General features: G+C 36.2%; 1 protein-coding gene across 7 annotated transcripts in view; it reads left to right on the top strand.

Annotated features, from left to right (window-relative positions):
- Window positions 1-19837, top strand: part of neto1l (neuropilin (NRP) and tolloid (TLL)-like 1, like) — a 102053-nt gene that overhangs the window by 58598 nt on the left and 23618 nt on the right. For all 7 annotated transcript variants that reach the window (XR_014531631.1, XM_083530295.1, XM_083530296.1 and 4 more), the window contains 2 exons: window positions 10953-10994; window positions 11100-11227. Coding sequence is in view for 6 of the 7 variants with exons in the window: in XM_083530295.1 (XP_083386421.1) it covers window positions 10953-10994; window positions 11100-11227 (170 nt within the window). In the remaining variant the exon portion in view is untranslated. The remainder of the gene's footprint in view (window positions 1-10952; window positions 10995-11099; window positions 11228-19837) is intronic.

Here is a 19837-nt window from a genome sequence, read left to right on the forward strand (position 1 = left end):
ATTTATTCTTTCATTAGATAATTAATTTTACACAGACACACACACACACACACACACACACACACACACACATATATATATATATATATATTCATTCATTCATTCATTCATTTTCTCCCGCTTATCCGTATTCTGGGTCGCGGGGGCAGCAGTCTAAGCAGGCCCCCGCCTTCGACTGCTGCCCAATCCTCACAGCACCGTCCCTTACGGTTCCTCCCGCAGGTGGTGAGCCCACGGGAAGATATATATATATATATATTATATTATTTATGGTCAATTTTTTTCTTTTAAAAAAGACATTTACTAAGCAAGCTTTTTACAGGAAGTGTAGGCATTCTATTCTTTACTCCAGTTGTAGTTAATCAGCCAAGACATGTTTGGCATCTTTAAAGGCTAAATGAAGTCAATATTGGGTATCTGAAGGCCCCTAAATTTAATTTAACCAATCTGTGAATAACAAGATCCTTTCAAAGACAATATCTATTAAAGATAAAGAGATGCAATTTATCCCATCCCAGTTTTGAGAGACTGAACACATAGAATATTTTGTGATTGGAAAAAGGAAATAAATTCACACACCCTGAACCATCTTTTTTTAAGTGATTGTAAAACAGATTTTGTTTGTTTAATAAACAGTACATTGTGTAGAATTGTTATGTATTATGTAGGGTTTTTTTTGCAGTAAATGGGATCATCTAGGAGTTTGTGTACTGTGTCTGAAAAAAAAACTTGTTTTCCACCGCCTGAAGCCTGCAGTATTTACTTTCAAAAGAGAACCATAGAAATGCATCTTTCGCTGCTTCCTGAAATTAGACTGACCATCTTAACCTACAGGCCAATCTCACTCATGCACATACACTCAAACACACACACACAAACACACATACACACACTTGTCATCTTGAATTGCAGCAGGATGGAATCGCTGTGAGTTTATTTAATCGGTTAACAAACACTAATACAACTGTCAAATAATATTACTCTTCCACTGCTGATCGTTATGAGGGATCGTTTCCAGATACAAACTGATGCCTTTAGTACAAGTTTGAAGGAAAGAAAAAAAAAAGTCAAATGACTTCAGCTAACAAAAGAAAAGAAAAACAGGCAAAAAGCTGAGCTAGCTATTTTACTGACTTGTCTATATTATAAGCTAAAGCTACTGTACCCTGAAATGTTACATCCAGTAGGCATGATTCAAAACATCTATTTGTCTACCACCACTTTTTTAGGGGTGAACGGATCATCAAATGGTATTGTCTCAATTTTACTGAATAATACCAATCGAAGACGAGGACAATATTAGCTTTTAATTAGCAATTTAATAAATATTGTTAGGGTTTGAGTGTTTTTGAGCTCTACAGAGCAATCCAAAGCAGTATGCTAACAACATACACCGCATTCCCCATAGGAATTGCTTGTTTGCACCTGATTTCGGTGGTAAATTGGTTGATCAAACTAATGAATTACTTCAATAAATTAGTTTCAGATCCAGCTCGATTGGGATTACAAGCCCTCCCTTCAGTCTGCAACTGTTAAGTGCTATCGTTTTATCATTTCTTTCCACACTAACACACACACACACACACACAAACACAGGTACACACACAGCTGTGGGGAAAAAAGATTATAGTTTCATTGGCATTTGAAATGACATACTGTATTTGAGAGCTGTTATATTGGTTTGTATAGCCTATGAAAACAGCATACAGCAAATTAACAGTTTTAACTCAAATTTGTTTTTCCAAAGGTAATATTAAAATGGTTTTGCAATATACGTAAAATTTAAACTGTGCTGTGGACCGATGGATTAATATGGTTGATATATTTTAGACAGAGAGACTGAAAATCAGAGAGTCAGTTTCAGAGAGAATATCTGGCCTTGTGTAATATTTCCCCTGACACCAGACAGTAATGGACAAATATCATTTAGCACTGACAGCCCTGACGTTTTACTCAGGCAGCTGTTCATATGCAGGTGCCTAAATTTAAACATAGCTCTTATTAATCAGCCTTATTCTCCTCCTGCCTGCCAGTCAGGCCAAGGATCAATATTACAGAAGATTGTATTCATTACACCACTTCTGTGTATTACTAAGGAAGGATTGGCAGTCTATTGGGATATTACCAGGAGGTAATTAAAATGTTTTGGAGTATTGCTTTTGCCTTTATTCCCTATTTTCATAGCATGAAGAGACTTTAAAACAGATAGCGCAGCCTATTTTCTGATTCACTGCCTTTAGGACTGATAAAGCTGCTTGACGAATATAAAGTAAATTTCTGGAGTTTTGTTTTGTTTCTGAGTTGTGCGAATACACCAGCAAACTATTAAGTGCAGTGTCAGATAGTGCTTATTATTATAAGATTAAAATAAAAAATAATTACAAAAAATACTATTTTTGAAAAATACTGAAGATTTTTTTCACACAACAGTCTACAGAGTTTACACAGAATGGTATGGAAAGCAATTAGTCCTCTAGGTCAGAGTATCAAACTACCACAGTTGACTGTGGAATATTTAGTAGCTAAGAAATTTCACGACTGGACTTATTGCACAGGCGGCACCACTCTGGAATTCACTGAGCTCCTATAAGCAACCCATTCTTTTACAAATGTTTGTAGAACATGCCCAGGTGTTTGATTTTATACACCTCTAACCATGGAAGTGATTTGAACACCTGAATTTAATGATTTTGATGGGAGCTATTGCCTCCAATAGCATATTACCACAACACAGTTTCAGTTTTTAATACATTAAGCTAACTAGCAACATTTACATCTCTTCTGGTACCTGTTACTTAACACATTTCCTCAGTGTCCTCAGTGCAATGAAATACACCAACTCTGTTTTTATTAAACTGACCAAACAGCAATATTCATGCTGCTAGTTATCGCACCTCAATTTTTAGTAAAGCAATCTAGTTAACCAATATCCATGCTGTTATTTAACAGGTGAGAGTTTTAGTAAAGAAATGCAGCTACTGTTGCAATATTCATGAAGTTAGGTAACATCTCAGTTTTTAATAAAGTAAAGTCACTAGCATTATTTATGCTGTAATAACAAGGTGATACACACTATTAGCATTACCACAGTTATTTCATTGATTATAAACCAATTACAAGTTAAAAAAATAATTACGTATTCCAGAGATCAACCAGCATTGCAAAGATAGCATGTGCAGTGCTGCGAGTCTATATGCCTCATGAAAGCTGAGAAATATGCATGCATTTAAAGCTGAGGAATTGTGTATGTGATTAAAAAGGCATTTATATTCTAAAACTGATTTCTTAGTGACAAAAAGTCAATCTTCCTTTACTGCATGTCTGTTTACCCCGAAGCTGTTTCACCCAATAATACAATTATAGTCATTCATTTTAATGTCAGTGCAAAATGGAGGTCTAAAAGTCAAAGACTAATGATATTGTAGATAGCTTCTCATCCACATGCAATTATTCATTTTCTTTTTCTTTTTTTATTACAAAAAAAGATATGAAAAATATTATTAATAATTAATTGTAAATATCAAAAACAAATTGAATTTTTTCTTTATATTGTATGCTGGACATAACTGTGCTCTGCTGTATCTTCCTGTGCTATTATTCTTACAGTAATGTGCAATACAATGGCTTCGCCAGCTAACACCACACACTTTTTTAAAGAAGATGACGAACATCTATTGATTGCGTTAGCATGTTGTTTGGTTTGGGGTCAATGTTGGTTTGTGTAGAAAATAGTGGAAACCTGTGGTAACAAAATGAATGATAACGGAATGGAAAGCTATTGTTGGAAATACATCAGGTTCATAAAATGCACAACAGATCAGTGACACCTCATGCCCTAGGCAATTTCCAAAGGTATCAAAAAAAGTCAGAGGTCAGAACAGCATCAGAAAATGTGTTCATAAAGCAAAAAGTAAAGTTTCACGCCGTCAAGTAAATGTACAGCCATCCTGACAGATATGTAAAAAAACACGTACATTTACTAAATGAAAAAGGCCCCATGGGAAATACCTGCTTGGGGTAAATGATGCCAAATGCCACATTATAAATCAGTGCAGTAGCCAAGCTTATTTGACCTGAAGGTGACCGGTCCATTGACTTCCTGCTATTTTGAATATTGCTTAGTAAAATATGGCCTAGCAAAATGGTTCAATATTCCTACATTCATAGAGAGTGTGCAGATATATGTAAACATCTATGGGTTTGAAAATAAATATAAAATATTAATGAATATGTATATTAGGATTGTTGTTTCATTTATGAATTTATTTTGTTAGTTCCAAAAATATAAAATTGGTGATCATACAGCACACAAAGATTATTATTAGCTATAGATGTTCAGGTAGATGGTTAACAGTATTAACTGGTTAACAGAAATCCTGCTTGATTATGATTCAATTTAAACCCAGATGACCACAAAGAAGACTAATGCACTGAACAGAAGATACAGTAATACTAAATCAAGCCCAAATCTCGATAAACCAATTTCCCCAAGCTGATTACAGTCAATTACATAACATAAATTTGTACAAATTGGACAGTGAAAGTGGTGGAAAAGGAGTGGAGATGGTGTGAGGGATGCTGTAAAGAATCAAGGATGGGGGCAAAGTCTTGTTCTGCATCTAGAATGCATGCACCCTGTTGACTCAGCTACTGGTCATGTTGACATATTGTAATTTCAGGCCTGACAGATGTGTTGCCTTGTTTTGACTGATAATCATTCCTGGTCACGCACTGCGAAGTGTGCAAATGCTGATGGCAAGCACGAGACAGAGGTGAGCAGGGGAGCCTAGACATAAATCCCAATCAGATACTGTAACACTCCTGCAGCCAATCATCCTTTCTTTGTTTTTCTCTTAAAAGAAAAAAAAAAGAAAAAGAGAGCTGATGGAACTGAAAATCAGGTTGGGTCTCCCGAGTGACGAAGTAACACCCCAAGCCGAAAGTCGCCTGCAGGCTCAGGCCAGCCCTTATCAGCACCCTGTCGGCTGATTGAGCTTTTAAAAATGGAGTTGTAGGAGAGCGACTGATTGATTGGTCAGCTGGGCAAATCAGTGCAGTAGAAGAGAAACAAACGATGTTGTCAAGAGGCGTATATCTCCCAATTTCTATCTTCTGGTCATTCCAGCTACATAACATTTTAAACTTTAGGAAAGTGTTCCCATTATGAACATTGTATTCTATCATTACATTATTTATCCTCAATAATCCTTTTAACCTAGTTAGGTCAATCAAGAGCCTATCCCTGAAACACTGGATTCTTGGAGCAATTAAGTATAGACATTCATCCTGCACGTATGTTTTTGGAGGTGAACGGAAACCAAGGAATTAGAGGAAACTCATATAGACATAAAAAATGGCAAACTGACAGTAGGATTGAACCAGTGACCCTGAAACTGTGAGGTAGCAACAACAGCCATTTTTGTGAGATTTGGAATTGGCATTAAAACATTCCATGAGAAATCAGAAATGTCTTTATTCTTTTTTTAATGTTACATATCGAAATTACTTCCGCCGAAGCTTAAGCTTTATGAAGCTTACCTACCAGGTATTATTGTACATGTTTGAAACATCAGCTCAGAATGAGATTTAAAAATACCTCACAGCATTAAACAGGAGAGCTTTACTGATGGCATTGGAAACCAAACATTTTGGATGTTTGAAGGTTTTTGCCAAATTTTGCCTGGTCAACTTTGTTTGAATGTATTTGTCCTTTGAATTCATTTCAATCCTTCACTTAAAGAAAAAGCACAAATTCAGTTTATTTTCTTTCTGACTTCTAACATTGCTTTTACTACAATACATTCAGGTCATGATTTTTTTCTGCCCTGTAGCTAAAGGTCAGATGGCATGAGCTACATATGTCCTACTATGCAGGATGTGCAAGGGCAATTTTGTTGTACTTTGAAAGGTCTTTATTTTTAAAATGACAAATTTAAAACAATGCAAGACAATCTTAAATTAAGTGTTGCTGCTCATTATGAAACCAGTATTAGTCATAAAACCATTCATTAATTCAGAACCTGTTCTGATGATAACACAAAAATGTTTTATGTCACAAACTAGGTTAGGGTATGTCTGGCTTTAATGTTAACTATAATTATAGGGTAAATTAAATGTGCTTTGGATGGACAGCGGGTCCCTTTTATTACGATTTAGCCAACGATATAAATGAAAATTCCAATATTCAGGAGTACTGCCAGAAACTATATTATACAGTCATGTAGACACAAGTAGTTTAAATTAATAGCGCATACTGGGATTGGTCACAAAATGACTATGATGTCTGGATATGAAATGCCTTTTATATACTTTATATGGAAGAAATAACACGACTAAATAATGAACAAAAATAACAATACCTGTTCACAATAAAACACTTTTATCAACAATCACCAATGTTTTTAATCTGCTTATATTGATAGTCATCCATCCATGCATTTTATCAAAGAAAACGGGGTTTTGCTTTCTTCCCCTGTTCCCACTGTGTTTTTACAATTGCTACTGAGAACTTATATTTTAAAGGGATGGTGTAAAAGTGTGAGGTCTGGTTGTGAATGTCAATGTCCGAGTCCTCTTCCCAGTTTCGCTATCCTTCTCTCCTTTGATCATGCATTTCATCTTCATACAGCGCATGAACTTCATTTGATATGGCAAATTTCTTCCATTCTCTCCCCTCGCTCTCACACTTCTAGGCATGTAATGTAATGTTTTTCATTATTTCATTATTCCTACTGCAGAGCTGGTTAGGCTCTGCCGGGTCACGTCCCATTCCACATTTCTAGTGTACTCGTGGGCAGAGTGAAATGTGGTTTCCGTGCTGTGTGTTTTGGAAAATGGTTCATGGTCCTTCTGTGATTTCTGCACACACCTGAGAAAATAAATCAGCTTATTAAAACACACTTCATGGAATTACCACAAGTGTGTTAGAGTGTATGCTATACTAGCTCTTTGTGCTATTGAGGGTGTTTCTCTTTTCTGATCTAACACACCCCTGCAGCAATTGAAACTGAAGATCCAGTCTTTAGCTGTCTGATGGATCTTATTCATTGTGCTGCTGTCACATGATTGTCTGATTAGGAAATCAGCTTCCCACTGCACAAGCAAATTTAGAATTTACACAGACTGGTGCATTCAACCGAAAACATTCAGCGAGCAGCAGTTTTCCGCAAGTAAATTATGAAAGAGGTCAGGAGAAAATGAGAGGAAGACTACTTTAATTTAAGTAAACACTCTTTACAACTGTGCACAACACACCAAACATCGAGGTGGAGAGGTTCCAATAGCAGAAGGACACATCAGGATGTACAGAAAAAAAGGGGAAACTTGAATACACTGGGGCTAATGAGGCAGAGGTGGAAGCAATGGGACACAGGAACACAATAGTGACATCTGGTGGGCCAGGAAATGAAAGACACAGATAGAGAAAAAAACAAGAAAAGGTCAGGAAAAGCCAGAATCAAAACATGGTAAGCAAACATCAAAAGTGGTAAGCAACTTAAAACATAGGACTCTCTCTTGTTACATTTTATAACAGAAATCCCAAAGTTTGATAACAATGTCATACTTTTTTTTTATTAAATCCACCATCACACACTTTTTCCCCAAGCGTGTTTCTGCTCATGTATTTAGTCAGATGTTTTAGACTGTGGCTGTCAAATGGAGATAAAGTGTGTTACAGTAATCAATGTCCTCCTGTCACTAAGCACAGGGACACCCAGGGGTTCACATGACATCACAGAGGGGATGAGTTATTAATTTTTTTTACCTAAATCAATCTATCAGTCTTTTTCTCTCTCTCTCTCTCTCTCTCTCTCTCTCTCTCTCTCTCTCTCTCTCTCTCTCTCTCTCTCTCTCTCTCCCTCTCTGTGTCTCTATTTGGGACCTGTCTTGAAAATCCAAACCTATTCCTACTCATCTTTTGCCATATTTGTTAAAAACTGGATTTAATTTTGACACATCATTAGAGTCTTTTATTGATGCCTTATGTAGTGCCTTATATTTCCCAAATCAGGTTCTGAAACAAAAAAAAGGTTCAGATGATAACCAGGAATCGATACCATTAGTGAAGCAGGCAGGAGTCACATATGACATGATGTCCTCCATAGGACCTGGGGGAAGTTGGGGGCAGTGGGCTGACTAAGTTTGGGATTAGGGTTGTATTCCTATACTGTGTCAGTAGCCCTGTCTTTCAGAAATTTTCTTGCAAGTGCATAGCCTCAAGCCTATCCAGTGTGCCACTGATCCGTACCCTCCTCCACTCAAGTTCCCGACATCAGACAATTCCTTTCCAGTAGTTCCCTGGTGAAGATAACTAAAAAAAACATGTGTCATACATGGGTGAGTTGAGCTTTCTGTCAGGAGGCAGGTTATTCAATTCAATTCAGTTCAATGCTGTTCTTTTATTTGTACAGCATTTCTGACAATGGACATTATCCCAAAGCAGCTTTACAGCAGAGTAGAGGGGTGACAGGAAGAGAGAAACAAGGATGATTAAGTGTACTTTTACTTTCATAAATATTAAAGATGTGTGTGATCAAGATGCATTGTAGGGATTGCCATGCCAGAAGGTAACACAGACATGGGGGATCTCTGGGATAACACACCATTGTCAATAAATCTGAGTAAAAGTGTGGGAGTGGGGGAAGAGGGCATCCAAACATCCCAGTTCACCATAACACTCTATATCCATGATCCCTGCAGATCTGTTCCTTTACCTACGAAAAACCTATTGACAAAAGCCTTGTACAAATTAATATGTTTTCAACCTTGAACAATGAGACTGTGTCTCTGAGTCTTGGAACACAAACTGTGGGGGTTTGTAAGAAAATTATCTCCCCCCACCTGTAGACTTCATTATTTGAGGTACCAAAAAATAACCTGCACCTTTTGTTTTAAAAGGTATGATATATTTCTTACACAACCCATAAGAAATGCATAGTAGTAGTATGTAAGACAATTTGTTATATTGTCTTATAGAATTACTACTGTTATTACAGGTATATTAGATATTATATATAGTCAATCAATGTTACTGTGCAACTTATCATGCATTGTGTAACATGATATAAAACATTGTGCATTGTGCATTCACAGTTTTATACAATAGTATGCATTTGCAAATTCTTAGGAATAATATTTGCTATTAAATGTATCAAATCACTTGTTATAAATGCATATATAATGCATTGTGATTGTATGAGGTGCTACACTATATAATTAAACAATTTTGGCAGTTCAGTTAACACTGTTCTCATATTACCTAAAGCATAAAAGCACAAAAATAATAATAATAATAATAATAATAATAATAATAATATTCCTAGCTAAAGAAAAATCATAAGGACATAATAGCATACTTTGTATTTCGCTTTTATATAAAATGGTGGAACTCTCTATAGCATTCTGTAAGATATCAGTGATGTCAATTCTGGCCTTCAGTAAAAATATTCGTTGCTGGTGGGTTGGAAACATAGCTGTTGCCTAGTGACAGACCTGCAGTGACCTCTAATGACAGACGCATTTCCAACATGTGGTCATTTGTCCAGTACCTTTAGAAACAATGTTTCAGTGGACCTGTGTTCGGAAAATAAAAATCATAAAAGCATTCGTATGTAGATCCTTTTTTAATCAAAGAGCCATGTATAATGAAATTATAATATCTATATTTATAGTGAATGGAAATTGGCTGAACATTCAAATAGTAATCACAGTACAGTGAACATTTAGCGCTTTGCATGTGATTTTGTTTACATTGCCACATGCTTTTCTCTCCTGTGTATGCCTTACTCTGTTATTGGTATGTTACCTGATTGTGCACACCTGCTATGTGTTTGATCATTAAATATTCTGCATTAACATTTACATTTCTAGCATTTGGCAGACGAACTTATTCAGAGCGACTTACAAAGTGCTTTGAAGACTCCCTCAATAAATTCATTCTGATGCTGGTTCATTAGGACACAGACAAAAATACAATTAAACCTCGGTTGGGAAATAAAACTACAAGATATTTTTCCCTATTCCCCAAGAAGTGCTAATGTAAGAACCTTTGGAGGAGGTCATTCTTAAGACTTTACACAAAAACTGGTAGAGACTCAGCTGTTTGGACAAGTGGAAATTCGTTCCACCACCTCGGTGCCAAAAAGAGTATGAAAACATGTATTACTTATACCCAGAGAGATGGTGGGACCAGTCGATCAGTGGTTGAGGATTGGATGGAGCATGGTGCATTGTGAGTTGAGAAGTGCTCAGAAGTAAGGGGTTGCTGATGCGTTTTTGACTTTGTAGGCAAGTATCAGTGTTTTAAAGCCAGTGGAGGAATGTAGCAGAGGAGGAACCTTGGAAATTGAAAAGTGGCTGCATGCATGCTTCTTTCTCTCAGCTTGCTGAAAGTGTTCTGCTTTTCTAAGCCTTATAATTATACATCACTCTAAATTCATTCATGTCTCACTCTATGTGAATTTTTGCTTACCTCTAATAAATCCCACAGTATATTTACATGCGTACATCCTGCTCACTGCATGTCACACAACAAATAAAACCATACAAAAAGAAATCCCCAGTTACAATTTTTCACATTGCATCAGCAGCTATCAATTTTCCTTTATCATCATCATCATCATCATCATCATCATTTAACTTATCTACCTCTCATAGGCTGTGCTATTCAATAATTTATGTAGATTAAATGTAGATAAAAAAATGTAACAAAGAATTGTTGAAAGCTATTTTTTGCTATTTTAAATAAAGAATTATTTTATTATTTTACTTTTGAAAAAGTTCATTTATTTATTCATAGTAAAAAAAAAAAGTTAAATGATCTCAGTTAAAATGTAATTGACGTTACAGGTGCAAAATTAATTACATAATTTTGCACCTGTAACGTCAATTACATTTTTATGTACTCAGGGGAAGACGGTAATTCATGCATATTGTCTTTTCTTGCCTTTTAGATCCTGACTTTAAAGACATGGGTGTCCCCAAACCTCTTCCCGGTATGTATCGATCTTTTTGTTTTCAGCTCAGTGCCTTGCAGCTCACACAGCTCATTCTTTTTAACTCGTCTAAAACAAACCTCCTCTCTTGCTTGCTTGCTGCAGCATGTGAGTTTGAGATGAGTGGACCCGAAGGCATCATTGAATCACAACAGATCATCAGAGACGGTAAAGCTTTGCAGACGGAAGCTGTAGACTGCAAGTGGTTCATCAGAGCTCCTCCTCGCTCTAAGGTTAGCGCTGTTCCTTTTTTACTATCCATAAAACATCCGTTTAGCCAAGAATGGATGTGTGTTTTATTGTGGGGATTTTTCTATTATTAATAATGCATTAAAAAGTTTTTTTCTATATAACAATTCTACTTACAAATCAATTTTAACCTTTGAATTTTATCTGTTGTTTTGGAGCAGTGTCATATTTTCAAACACTCAAATCTTTGTTTGACTGAGCACCTACACATCATGAAGCCTCTTCAGTTTGATTTGGCTGATTGAGGGATTGAAGGCGTAAAAAGGAAGAAAGAGAGAGACTGTTTTGCTTTGAAGCTTTCAAAGTCTTTCAAATGTGAATGGCTTCAGTGTTCATATTGTACACAGGTCTCTCATCCTCCTTTAAGCTAGCTGGAACATCAGCAAATTAGCACAGAAGAGACGTGAGCAGCATGGAAAACGTGTACACACACACATACAGCAGCACGGCCCTAAAGGTTGCTTCTTCAACGACAGACGTCCACTGCTAATGTATTCTAGACCAGTGGTGAGGATGAAGCGAGCTAATTAAAAACTGCAACTCAGAAGGCTAATTAGAGTGTACTCAAGTAAACAAGGCAATGCAGTAAACATGAATGTGGTGACACTTAAGTCAAATATCACAGCTTTCCCTATATATACAGTGAGGAAAATAAGTATTTGAACACCCTGCTAGTTTGCAAGTTCTCCCACTTAGAAATCATGGAGAGGTCTGAAATTGTCATCGTAGGTGCATGTCCACTGTGAGAGACATAATCTAAAAAAAAAAAAATCCAGAAATCACAATGTATGATTTTTTAACTATTTATTTGTATCCATAGATTATGTCTCTCACAGTGGACATGCACCTTTGATGACAATTTTAGACCCCTCCATGATTTCTAAGTGGGAGAACTTGCAAAATAACAGGATGTTCAAATACTTATTTTCCTCACTGTATATATATATATACAGTACAGACCAAAAGTTTGGACACACCTTCTCATTCAAAGAGTTTTCTTTATTTTTATGACAATGAAAATTGTAGATTCACACTGAAGGCATCAAAACTATGAATTAACACATGTGGAATTATATATGGAATTATATACATAACAAAAAAGTGTGAAGCAACTGAAAAATGTCATAGTCTAGGTTCTTCAAAGTAGCCACCTTTTGCTTTGATTACTGCTTTGCACACTCTTGGCATTATCTTGATGAGCTTCAAGAGGTAGTCACCTGAAATGGTCTTCCAACAGTCTTGAAGGAGTTCCCTGAGAGATGCTTGGCACTTGTTGGCCCTTTTACCTTCACTCTGCGGTCCAGCTCACCCCTAAACCATCTCGATTGGGTTCAGGTCCGGTGACTGTGGAGGCCAGGTCATCTGGCGCAGCACCCCATCACTTTCCTTCTTGGTCAAATAGCCCTTGATGCCTTCAGTGTGACTCTACAATTTTCATAGTCATAAAAATTAAGGAAACTCTTTGAATGAGAAGACTTTTGGTCTGTACTGTATATACACACTGTACATCACATCAGACATACCATTATGACCACCTGCCTAATATTGTGTTGGTTCCCCTTTTGCTGCCAAAAGTGTTCCTACCAGTCAAATTTCAACTTCTAGATCATTTTGAGCTACATGAGCTTGTCTGTTAGATCGGACCACACGGGCCAGCCTTCGCTCCTCACGAGCATCAATGAGCCTTGACTGCCCATGACCCTGTTGCTGGTTCAACACTGTTCTTTCCTGGAACCACTTTTGATAGATACTGACCATCATGCAGACGGTAACACCTCACCAGACCTGCAGATTTGGAGATGCTCTTGTGTTAAACTTGCTCAAATCCTTACCCATCTTTTTATGCTTCTATCACATTAACTTTGAGGACAAAATATTCACTTGAAGCCTAATATATCCCTCACACTATATCCCACATAATCAATGTTATTCACTCACCAGTCATAATTTTATAATGTCATAATGTTATGCCTAAACGGTACATATTTTTGTCATAAAGCCACACAAGCAAATGAAGACATGCTATTTCCATCATATAGTTTTATGTGGATAATACAATATGAAAGATTTTTTATAAATGAATTTGAGATTTGGGTAACCATGGGATTCATTCATCACTGCTTGTATATTAAATTAAATAAAGCAAGTGTTTCTGCTGTTCTAAAGAATCCCATGAACATTTTCATAAGCACTTTTTAGCAACAATAATTAATATGGAACGTTTAGCCATGTTTAAAATAGGACGTAATGTCTTCTAGCCGTTTAGAAAAAAAAAATCCTGGCATTGCATACATCACATTACATCTTCATTTATGGATGTTTTATATTTGCATCTCCCACACTATTTCACATTTAGATTTAGATTAGATGCAGTGATGAATAACGCTGGTAGACATGTTGATGGTGAATATGTAGCTTTTTGAGAACACAACAATGGCTTTAGAAATTTTTATTTTATTAAAGAAGCTTTTTTATTAGGCTGTGTAAATTCTGCAGAGCATGTCTACCCACACACACAAACACACAGTGTTCCTTATTCGTCAAATATGATTAGTATGTTAAACAAATCAACTTGGAACACTCCACATTTGGTTTTAATGCTTGTCTTCGTCATCTTTCACTATGTAAATTTAAGAAAAACATTTTGACTGAAGATGGTCACCCTTAATAATAATAATAATAATAATGATAATAATAATAATAAAGTATACATTTTCCAATAAGCCATTTTCCAATATCCACGATCAACCTACCCTGGACTTTTAATCAGGAACATCTGTTCATCCTTAACACACTCCCTGAAATAACCCTGACTCACAAATGAGGTGTATTGCATCTAGCTCCAGCTGTCTAGTATGTGAGGGTAGTTAGCCTTATATCTGCATGCCCAATTATCCAGTGCTGATACTACTTTATCTTAAAGTTTTGCTGTTCAGAAATTAACCTGTTGGTCTTTTGCCCATTCATGTTTTTAATGTGAAATGTCTGAACTTGTAGGTCTGTACTTCCAGCTGCACATTAAATCCTTGCAATACATATAGTATAATTTGCCCTTTTGTTTTCTATATGGATGCATATTGTGGTGACTTACATTTTAGGATTCAGTGAAGTTGGGATCACTTGTCAGGAGGTTTCTTTGTCATGTCATGTCAAGGAGTTTTTCATTCCAATTGTCACTTTTGGTGCTCAGGTTTCCAACTCCAACTCCAATGATCATCAGCAAGACATTCTTTGACCGAACTGAAAGTCACAAATATTTTCAAGAGACACAGTCTGTAATATTAATTAGCATGGGCCGGAGTGACTGCCAGTATTTTAAATGTATTTATTGTGATTGGTAATGCTAAGTTAGTTTATTATTTTGTTGCATCACACCGACAAGTGAGCATTTCTTTTCAAGAAATATATATGAGAATTTTCCCCACTGTGGGACAAATAAAGGTATATCTTTTATCCTATTAAAAGAGCATTATTACTAGCATAATGACATTTTTATATATTCATTGCTATGGAATAGTGGATTTTACCGATACTGATAGCATAGGTTGATACCCGATACCCGATTAATCATCTATTATACCCCAATGTAACAATGTGCAACAGTACTGATCTGTATTCCAAAAATAAAAAAAAGAACTGAATCGTGAAAATGTGCTAAATTAAATAAATATAGATATATTCAATAATAAATACATTTATCACACCATTCTTTGAAATCATCATGCTATGTTCAATTATATGAACATTGTACCCTAATTAACTATTTGAAAAATGGAATATTAAAAAGTAAGTGTAGGGTTGATCTTGGAAACCACTGTTCTTTGAAAAAAATGTGCTTTCAGCCTAATATGTGTGCACCATGAGCAGAGATACTCCAAAGCTTACAATGAGTCACATTTCACCCAGGGGACTAGCCTCCTTCTTAGAATGCATAGCCTTGACACAGAAAAAGAAAGCAGAAAAAGTTTTTCTAGCTAGGACAAAAATGACTTGTAATATGAATTGTAATATTACATTGACTTCATATAACATTATAATATATAATATTTCAAAATAGCCAGTATTTATACAGTTATGTCTATTTTTAAATCCCCAAGGTAGATCTAAGATATTTAAAAATAAATGACGGGACACAATTACGGTCAACAATCAACAAATTAGTTTGAATTTAAAGCAATAGCTCTACCTAATAATATAGAAAACATGAAGAAGTTGTTGAGAACTAAGACTGATTCAGTCGCTATCAGCTACAAATATTGTCACTTAAAAAAATACCATTTGTAGGACAATTAAATGTAGACCAGTCAAGCATTTTCATGCTCAAGAAGACAATGAACAAGCCTTAAAAAAAAATATGTATTTATTTACAACTTTTTTAATACAAAAATCTAGCAATGTAGTGCATAAGCAAACCCCTACTTTACCTCAACAACAGAAACTTAGGTAACCGGAAAAAGCCAGGTATCCCAAACAATGGGAAACAATGCTGTGCCAATGCACAAGGAGGGACCATTTTATATCACCACACATGAAAATAATTTTTCACATTTTTGTTAAATGTGAAATGTGTGTACTGTGCCAGAAACTCCAAACTGGTTGGCCACTGCTCAATATAGCAAGTATGTTAGACCTCCCTCAAGGCACTAAATATTCCTTATAGATATGATATAAGATATGTGCATTGTATGTACAAACATACACAATGCATATAGACGGCTATACTATGAATTTGCAATTACAGTGGAACCCGGTTATCTCGCCCTCGGTTACCTCGACAACCCTATTAAGTCGACGTTTTTGAAGTGGAACCGCCAAATTCTCGCTTTTTCTAAGCATTTTTTATCGGTTATGTCGGCTTTTTTTATGTCGCCGAACCCTGATATCTCGAGCACAAGGGGGAAAAAATCTGCCATTTAACGTTGGTTATCTCGGTGCAGCCGCAGAAGAACTCGCGGAAGTGGCGGAAAAATCCAACATATACCAACAATAACGGACAGTGAGTGTGTGGAAGTTTAAATAGGAGCTGGTGATGATGCTAAACGAGCACCATATGTGCACGATTAAAGCCAGGAGCTTCAAGGAAAGCGGCCGAGAAAACACCTGACACGCTGAAGGGGCCCGAATGGGGCGTGGCAGGTGGATTCCTGACAGAGAAAACATGTACTGTATGTATTTTTATAGCATGCCTTCATCAAACAAATCGCGGCAATTTACTGTTGTGTAAAAAAAACCTTCAAAAACACGTGCATGCACATTCTCATTTATTAACGCACATCATGTACATAAAGAAATTTCAAGCACGTTAATATATTGCCGCCATTTTGATTTTCGATTTTTTCTCGATCATCGGTTACCTCGATTCTTTTTGGCGACCCCCTAGGACATCGACATAACCGGGTTCCACTGTATATACTGTATAGTTATTATACTCCAGAGATGATTCAGAAGGACGGTTGATGATTCAGATGATTTAGAATCTACAGAGTGAAGTTGAACTACATGATGATTATTGCAATAGAATCTGTAAAGCATCAGTGAGCCATCAGTATCCTAGTGGTGTAGTAGATAGATAGATAGATAGATAGATAGATAGATAGATAGATAGATAGATAGATAGATAGATAGATAGATAGATAGATAGATAGATAGATAGATAGATAGATAGATAGATAGATAGATAGATAGATAGATAGATTACATATCAAATGTTTAGACCAATAATTTAGAATTTGATAACTGCAACACATCACAAAAAATGTTGGGGCAGGGCAGCAAAAGTCTGGGAAAAGTAAATTGTATTAAAAATAATAATATATGTTCCTCAACATAAAATAATAATATTATAATAATATAATGTGTTCCTTAACATAAAATTGCATTTGCATTAAAATGCAATTGCAAGATATGTGTAAGGCACAATATGTGTAGAGAATGTAGGATAAATGAGCGAGAATGTGAGAATTGTATATAAATGTACAATATGGGATATCTACCTGTTATATATAGTGTAAATCCAGATGATTTATAGACACAAAGATAATCTAGGATATACAATCAATGTACAATTATATCCTGTTATAATTATTCGGGTGATACTTAATCATTCTGTTTGTTACTAACATTTTCTACATTCTATTAGCGATCTTGTAGTTTTTCATTCATAGTCTTTATGCTAGTAGATCATTTCTTAGATTTATCTTGGATATTAAGTATACTGCTTTATTGCTTCTTAAACAGCTAACAGTTCCAACACAAACCTTCTGTTTGATGAAGCCATAACATGATAACCCCTACCGCTGAGCAGCAGCTGGAGTTCACTAAAACGCAGTGAGCTCTGTATTTTTGAAATGAGAATTCCACTCTCAAGCATGACCAGCTAATGGAATAACTCCTAGGAGGAAGTGTGTGTTGCACAGAAGCAGACAGCCATAGACAGGTCAATGGCCCTATTGGTGAAATCTCCAACTCCACTATTGGTCCATTTTCATACTTATAAATGAGTAAAGCACTTCAGTTTTATAGAAGCTATTTTAGGAACTTGTAAAAGTTGGATAGAACACAACAGAATAGATCTGTCCTATGATATCAAAATGAGTAATGGTGTTCATAATTTAAAAACTCCTTTCATTACAGTATCATAAAGTGGAATTTTATAAAGAGGAATATCCATCTGGTTTCCTGTGATGTGAAATGCTTCCCAGTTTCCAAGCACTTTGGTCAGTAAAGTCTGTAAAGTAGTACCCTCTATGTGTTAACCAGTGGCTTTACTTCTCTAAGTCTAGTTTAATGAACACCAGTTCCATGTTCCCTTACTCTGCAAGAGCTTTTTTAAAGGAAGTGATGGGGTGCATTTTGGCAGGAGCATCAGCCTTGATTCCGAATGTCAGGCTGGGATTTATATTTCATTTTTAAAATGAGTGCTGTTCTAAATGGAAGCTGTGTCATATGTTGGTTCCAGAAATACTCTTTCATCTTGAGGAGTTGAGCAACTGACAAGAAAATACAAAAATCTAAATCTTACCAGTGGAAACTGGGGTGCATATTTATGAGAATGCCCTTAGGTAAAGTTGTAAAGAGAGAAGTAGTAACTAAGCCATATCTTTTTATTAAGCATGCATGTGCTCAGACAGAACTTGCAAATTTCTTTGCAAATTGTACAAAGAAATCCACAGTTCTTCCATACCTTTGTTCTCAGGGTTAAAGCATAAAATTGGGACTTTCAGGTCCTGTTTAAGAAACCATAAATAGCATGGTTATGTGTTTTTCTGAGGGTCATATCACATGCTTTGATTTTATTAACACTTGAAATGCCAAGTCACATTTGAGGATCATTGTGGGTGCATTTTCTTCAGACTCTTTAGAAAAGTCTTAGAAAGTAAGATCTTATGACCAGCATTGCACTTTAGCATCATTATGTTGAAACCAAGACAGCCTTAGAACAATAAAGAATTTATGACATGATTTGCAGTTCACTGTAAAGATCTCTTGTTGAGGTTTGGATGAATGATCTAATTAGTATAGAACCAATTGGTTTTTCATTCAGAGCTTGAACACAACTTGGCATTGTGAGTGATTTTACAGAAATCTGGAGTGCTGCCATAGATGAAAATCTAGGGCATACTAACTGCACTAGCATATAATATAATCTCAACTTTTCATAGCCTTTTTGAAAACAGGCACCTTGAAACTTGTCTAGGCAAATAAATAGTATTAAAAAGGCAACTGAGGTGCATGATGAAGTGCAGAGGTTAATTTACTCTTGCAAAGCCAACAAACTGTCTGAATGTCGATAAGACAAAAGAAATGGTTTTTAACTTTAAATGCAGTGATCACTCCTCTCTGAATATTAAAAGCTCCTTTGTGGAGATCTTCAAGAATGCCAAATTTCTTGGTGTTTACCTAGCTGAGAACCTTGCCTGGTCCCTCAACACCATTTTCATAACAAAGAAAGGCCAGCAGCATCTCTACTTCTTGAGAAAACTGAGGATGGTCCAGCTCCTGGAGTTTTTCCTTGCCACAGTCACCATGGCTTGCTCATCAGGGATAAATACACATCGTTCACCTTAACTGTTAAATTCTATAAAGCTGCTTTGAGACAATGTCTGTTGTGAAACACGCTATGGAAATAAACTTGTCTTGACTTGACTTGACTTGACTTGACTCCCACCTCACATCCTCACAACATTCAACAGAGGCATCCTCAGCAACTGCTTCACTGCCTGGTTTGGAAATTGCATTGTTTTGGACCACAAGACCCTACAGTGACTAGGAAGTACATCTGAATTCATCAGGGTCTCTGTTTTCTCCATCATGCATATTTACACAACATCTGCAAAGCCAACACACCCCTCACACACACTCTTCACTCTCCTGCCTTATGGGAAAAGATCCCGAAGCTTTCGGGCCCTCACATCCACACTGTACTTCTTTCACAGTTTCTTTCATGGTTTCTTTCAACAAGCCAATACTCATTACAAAGTGACTGAACTGCCACACACACACACACACACACACACACACACACACACACACACACACACACACACACACACAAACGAACAACTGATTATCTGTTTGCACAGAATTGCTATTTT

The sequence above is a fragment of the Silurus aristotelis genome (genome assembly GCF_946808225.1).
Source record: "Silurus aristotelis genome assembly, chromosome: 25".
In the NCBI taxonomy this organism is placed as follows: Eukaryota; Metazoa; Chordata; class Actinopteri; order Siluriformes; family Siluridae; genus Silurus; species Silurus aristotelis.